At 31.2% G+C, this 6,797-nt stretch overlaps 1 protein-coding gene across 1 annotated transcript; it reads left to right on the top strand.

Annotated features, from left to right (window-relative positions):
- The first annotated feature begins 905 nt into the window (after positions 1 to 905).
- On the top strand, positions 906 to 4,109 carry LOC137822092 (cathecol O-methyltransferase 1-like). Its single transcript, XM_068626996.1, has 4 exons — positions 906 to 1,368; positions 2,644 to 2,954; positions 3,082 to 3,146; positions 3,640 to 4,109. The coding sequence occupies exons 1-4, from the start codon at positions 941 to 943 to the stop codon at positions 3,934 to 3,936; spliced, it is 1,101 nt and encodes a 366-aa protein (XP_068483097.1). The 5' UTR covers positions 906 to 940; the 3' UTR covers positions 3,937 to 4,109.
- The last annotated feature ends 2,688 nt before the right edge of the window (positions 4,110 to 6,797 follow it).

Below are 6,797 nucleotides of genomic sequence, written 5' to 3'. Positions count from 1 at the left end.
TCAAAATATTTAACAAGAATCACATCTAAAAATCTAGAGAGAGTTCGATAAGTTTAGTAATAGAAAATATTTGCTGAACTTAATTTGTTAGCCTTTAATATTCTACAATTTAGTGCAATATGTACTTCATATATTTTCAAAAAAATCTTGAAAATTATTTATTATTTATGGAACACATTTCAAATTTTATCATCAAATTAATATTCTTAATGGTTAAAAATTATTCTCACTAAAAATCAATTTTAGACTTCTTAAATTGGTTAATTAGGAGTATTTTGACAATTTATACAAAATCTAGTCAATTACAGAAAAAATATTAAAAATCATTTCCAATATTATAATTAACATTCTTCCTTATTTTTACATTAGATTAAAAAGATATTCCATTTTTTATACTTTTATGACATCACAAAAACTTATGATAATTTTTCGGGTTCAATTAAAAAACATATTTAAAAATTATTTTCAGACAGTAGTTAATTGTATGAATCATGATGGTCTTCCTTCTCAAAATTTTATTCCATTATTTTCATATAAACTTCTGAATAATTCATAAGTCATGTTTGTTTTACAAGAGAGTTACCATAGATAGTTTAACTAAAATAATAAATATTGCAGTGACTATTCATAATTATTTTTAATATAAACAATACACATTTTATTTACTTTAGTTAACAAGAAAATTGTTTAACTTGTAAAAAAATACCTTACAAAAAGAAGTCAAAAGAGGAAGGTTAAGAAGGTAGGGGTTGAGACGTGTGTATGATAAAGCATTTTCATTGCATGGTTTAATGGTGAAAAAGTAGGGTTTTACGTAGCGTCTTATTTTACATATTCATCACTGTTAAGGATAAGTTTTTTTTTTCTCCTTTATATAGGCCTCTTCTTTATTCTTCCCCTTCACTTCTTCTCTTTCTTGTCTGCAGGTGTTGAAGTGGAGATGGCAAGCCTGAATGGTGAAGAAAAGAGGAAGGAAGAAGAGATACAAGATGCACAAAGCTTCTCGCATGCCATGGAGATTGTAGGTTCGGTGGCCCTTCCGATGGCAGTGCAATCGGCGACGGAGCTGGGAGTGTTTGAGGTGCTGAAAGAAGCGGGAGAAGGTGCTAAGCTGTCTGCTAAGGAAATAGCATCAAAGATTAGTTGCAGTAACCCAGAAGCAGCCTCAATGCTAGATCGTCTCCTCGCACTTCTTTCTTCTTACTCCATTCTTCACTCTTCCCTCATTTCCGACCACCGCGTTCCTCCCACCTTTCACCGGCTCTACAGCCTCACACCCGTCGCCGCATTCTTTGTTCCCAATTCTGATGGAGTTTCGTTGGGGCCCATGATGGCCTTATGCCAAGACAAAATCTTCCTACAAAGCTGGTTCAACTCTCTCTCTCAACTATTATTATCATTTTATGTTCCTTTCCATCACAAACATATTCGTATAATTTAAAGAAATATGTTTTATTAACACCCAATCTATCTGGTACTAATACAGATTTGACACTGCTTGCGTGATATTAATTAACGCCGGTAATATTTGATGAGGATGTGACACTAATTCTATATTATAATATATGACACGTAGCACACACAAAATTGGTTATTTGTGTGTCTCTAAGTGGTTACTTATGTGACGCACGCAAAACTGGTTACTCGTGTGTATAAGTGGTTACTTATGTGATGTTTATGGTCACCTACTCTTCATGAAAAAAAATTCATTTTTTTTAATAAGAACCATATATTACATCGATGAGATGACTTAACTGGTGTAATAACTCTACCAGAACTGGTTACCCAGCCACAAGTTCCTCCACATATACTGGCACACGCAAAACTGGTTACCGTCTTTCTGTAAGTGGTTACTTATGTGACGTTTATGGTCACCCACTCTTCATGAAAAAAAATCATTTTTTTTAATAAAAACCATATATTACATCGGTTAGATGACTTAACCGATGTAATAACCCTACCATAACTGGTTACCAGCCACATGTTCCTTCACATATACTGGCACACGCAAAAACTGGTTACTCGTCTGTCTGTAAGTGGTTACTTATGTGACGTTTACGGTCACCCACTCTTCATGAAAAAAAATCAATTTTTTTTAATAAAAACCATATATTACATCAGTTAGATGACTTAACCGATGTAATAACCCTACCATAACTGGTTACCAGCCACATGTTCCTTCACATATACTGGCACACGCAAAAACTGGTTATAGTGTGTCTGTAAGTGGTTACCTATGTGACATTTATGACCCACCACTATTTATGAAAAAAAAAATCAATTTTTTAATATGGGACATATATTACATCGGTTAGATGGCTTAACCGGTGTAATATGGGTCATTCTGAGTAAAAAAAAAATATATTACACCGGTTGTTACTAATAACCAATGTATTATATTTTTTTTTACCCTATTTTGAAACTCACACTGCTCATTTGTGCGCAATCTCACTATGTCACGTTTGGAGAGCGTCAAATGTGTGTTACTATATTTTAAAATATATCATGACTCTATTTTAAATTATACCAAAAAAATATGTGATTGGAAGTAAATGTTTACAAGAGGATTTATGAATTGTGAGGCACTTTTGGGCACGTTTCTTCATTTGCTCAAGTGAAATAACTTTGTTTATACATTATTAGGAGTGAGCTGAAAGATGCAATTAGGGAGGGAGGTATTCCATTCAACAGGGTTCATGGCACTCATGCTTTTGAGTATCCACGTTTGGACTCAAGATTCAATAAGGTTTTCAACACAGGAATGATCAATCACACCACTTTGGTGATGAAGAAGGTTCTGGAATCCTACGAAGGTTTTGAGGGCATAAAAACACTGGTGGATGTTGGTGGTGGTCTTGGAATCAACATTAACTTGATCACTTCTAAATACCCTCATATTCATGGCATCAATTTCGACTTGCCTCATGTCATTCAAGAGGCTCCTTCCTGTCCTGGTATCATCCTTACACATTCCAATCCTGTGGTTCTGCAAAATTAAAAAAAAAATGTTATTTGGTTAACTTTGAGTTTTACAAGACAATAATATTAAGAGTGTGTAGTATTTACTTTCTAATATTACAGGAGTGGAACACGTTGAGGGAGACATGTTTGAAAGTGTGCCTAAAGGAGACGCCATATTTATGAAGGTACCTAATTGTCGGTAGGGAAATATAGGAGTATTTAATTGGAAAATTATGGTTTTAATTTTACTTCATAACATCTTATAATAATATAATAATATTTTAAATTAAAAAATATTAATTTATGAAACCTAAATAATTAGATATTAATTTAAAAATCATTTCTCAATAATAAAAACTAATTTAGAAACTAATAATTTTTTTATTCTAAAATAGTATATAATTTAGTTAATATAGCAACTAAATATTTTTAGTATTTAAAATTAGTTTCTATTTAATAATTTTTTAATAGTGATTTTATCACACCTTTTTTACATCGGTTTAAATTTCTAAACATTAATATTCAAACTTGATTTGTTTTTTTATATAATTAATAGAAACTATGAAGGTCTTTTTTATCAATATGAATAATAGTTGGTTGAAAAAGAGTTTAATTCAAACTGATGCATGACTTATACCAACTTCATTCAATGCGGTTTGACATTAAGTAATTGTACAGTGGATACTTCATGATTGGAGTGATGAACATTGTGTGAAGCTGTTGAAGAATTGCTATGATGCAATTCCTGATGATGGAAAGGTGATAGTTGTGGAGTCAATTCTTCCAAAGTTACCAGAGACTAATAATGCTTATAAGGGGGTTGCACAAATGGATGTTGCGATGATGACTCAGAACCCAGGAGGTAAAGAGCGATGTGAAGAAGAGTTCATGAAATTGGCAACAACAGCTGGATTCAGTGGCATCAGATATGAATGTCGTGTCAACATTTTCTGGATTATGGAGTTCTTCAAGTAGACCACACCATATGTTATTTCTAATTTCTTGTTTATACGTTTTATGTTTGCTTTTATGCATTTTAAAGTAACAGAATAAGTTTCTGATATAATATATTATGTTATATACACTATTGAGCCTCTACTCAAGTTGTGTGATGTGGTTTAAGATTAAAAGAAAGTTTGTTATGAAAATGTTTCTCAATCAAGCTACACAAAATGTTGTTAAACACATGAATGATACACACTAGTGTAACTTAAGAAAAAGTAAAAAAAATAATAATAATCAAATCTTGCTGATAAAAAATCTTGAATAATAATCATCATTTAATAGTAATTGGTTTCAAGAAAAGAGATGATTGTTATTGTCTCTCCTGCTTAAACAATAATATTCTTCACTTATGATTAAAAAAAAAATTTAAGTTTGTTTAAGCATCACTCTAACAATCTTTACGCTCAAATAAGATATAAAAAATTAATATATACGTAAAGCTCAAAATAACTAATAATACTCAAGTTGACCTTCAGATACTACCATCAATTTTAAGAATCCTCCTTGTAAATCTCAATGTTTATTTATTTAATTTCAATATTCAAGTCACCAATTTAAAACAATAACAGTCATACACATATAATAAATCAATTTCAGTTTAGAAAAAAATTTATGTGAAAGTTAATAAATATACAAATAACAGTTAAAAAAAATTAAAGATTCTTCAAATCTAAACATATTAAAAGTAAGAAGAAGAGAATGCATCTCACATTAGTGTCTGTAAGTGAGTTTTCTTTTCTTGGTTGTTTAATTGTTAATGTTACTCATTTTTATTTTCATTTTCCTACCCCGAAGGCGGAATACTGCACAAGTAGAGAGTTATCTTGATACCATTGTTGATGTGGGCATCGACGGAGAGGATGAATGCGTTCTGAATATGACATTCTTATTCAAAAATCAAAATTGGTTATCTTGATACCATTGTTGAATAGGATTAGAAAATAAATATTTTCTTAAGGTTTGTTATGAAGTTTCTCATCTTATTCTTCTTCTTTTTTTCTTTTCATTATTATATTTCTCTTTTTTAGTTTTATTTTAGTAACAACAAATCAAAATTAGTGATTCACAAGAATGATGACTTAATTTCTTTAAGGTACAAAGTTAACTTGACATCATTGTTGATGTGGACATGGAGGATGAATGCTTTCTAAACATTCTTGCAGAGAAGAGGAAAGAAATTGGAAAATAAATATTTTTTTAAGGTTTGTTACAGAGTTTCTTATCTTATTATTTTTTTTCATTATTATATTTCTATTTTTTAGTTTTATGTTAGTAACAACAAATCAAAATTGGTTATGTTTATTGTGTTATAAATTTAAATTTGTTTAATATATTTTTTACTGCAACTTAATTATTAAAATAGTAGGTTACAAGTCATAAATGATGAGCGAAAATGTTTTTATCTTCTTTTTACTTAGTGATATTTGATATTTAAAAGATATGAATACACACAATAATATACAATATAGTAATAATAAAAAAAATCAGATGCACATGCGCTTTAGCGCCTGTGTTTCCGCTCATATTAATAATATGAATATAATTTATTTTATTATTATTATTAATAATTATATTAATATGTATAAATTATATTAATAATAATAAGTATAATAAAAATGATAATATGATCAAAGAACTTGTTTGGTCTAGTGGTTAATGTTTCCCTAGTCATTGGAAGGACTTGGGTTTGTGTCCTGGCTTGCATTACATACGGATTTTAGAGGATATGAATCCAAATAGAAATGATAATAAAATTGGGAATTTAGGGTTACGGAACGAAATAAATTCAAAACAGTAACAATAGAAACCTGGATAAAGGAAGGCGCCACAAACAAAGTTTGATAAGTCTAAGGATGATCGCCACAAGAATTGGTGGATTCTTGATAAGATCGCAAGATGCAGGGAAAAACCCTAGCAGAGAAACACTCTCTAAAATTGTCAAAATATTCATTCCCCTATTCTGAGTTCCAATAGTGTATAAATTACAAGTTTAGCTAGAGGTATTTTCTTGTTTGTAAGAAAATAAGACGAAACTACAATCCTTATATTTCAAGAAGGATCATTTGCCCCAGTGGTTAAGTTGATACTTTCCATCTGGTTCTAGGATCCAAACATGTTGTGCATGTAATCAATGAAGTCTTTTTAAACTGTGGGCAATTCAACAATTGGGCCTCCAAAATATTAGCCACCTTGTGCTGTAAAGTCTCTTGGGCCTTTTTAAGCCTTCCTCTTGTCATGGGTCCGCCTAAGTCTGGGATGGCTTGGTCAAGTTCCTCCTTACTATGCCCTTTGGTTTGGATGTCCTCATCATTCCCTCCCTCTTGAGAAAGACTTGAAGTTAATTCTAAAGCTTCATCATCTGCAGTAAAAGGAGACAAATCAGACACGTTAAAAATGTTACTGACATTGTACTTACTTGGAAGATCAATCTTGTAGGCATTGTCATTAATCTTTTCTAACACTTGGAAAGGTCCATCCCCTCTAAGTTGGAGCTTTGATTTTCTTTGTTCAGGGAATCTTTCTTTCCTCATGTGTACCCAGACCCAATTTCCAGGCTCAAAGATTACTTTCTTTCTTCCTTTGTTAGCTTGCTTAGAATAACCTTCAACCTTTTTTTCAATTTGTGCTTTGACCTGTTCGTGTAGCTTTCTCACATAGTCAGCCTTAGCCTGTGCATCTTTATGCTTTACAACAGAAACGTTAGGCATAGGTAACAAGTCTAATGGAGTTAAAGAATTTAATCCATACACAATTTCAAATGGAGAACAATTTGTTGTGCTATGAACAACCCTATTGTAAGCAAACTCAATATGAGGTAAACATAATTCCCA

This window comes from Phaseolus vulgaris, chromosome 9, assembly GCF_000499845.2.
Source record: "Phaseolus vulgaris cultivar G19833 chromosome 9, P. vulgaris v2.0, whole genome shotgun sequence".
Lineage (NCBI taxonomy): Eukaryota > Viridiplantae > Streptophyta > Magnoliopsida > Fabales > Fabaceae > Phaseolus > Phaseolus vulgaris.
This window is presented reverse-complemented; position numbering and strand designations above follow the sequence as displayed.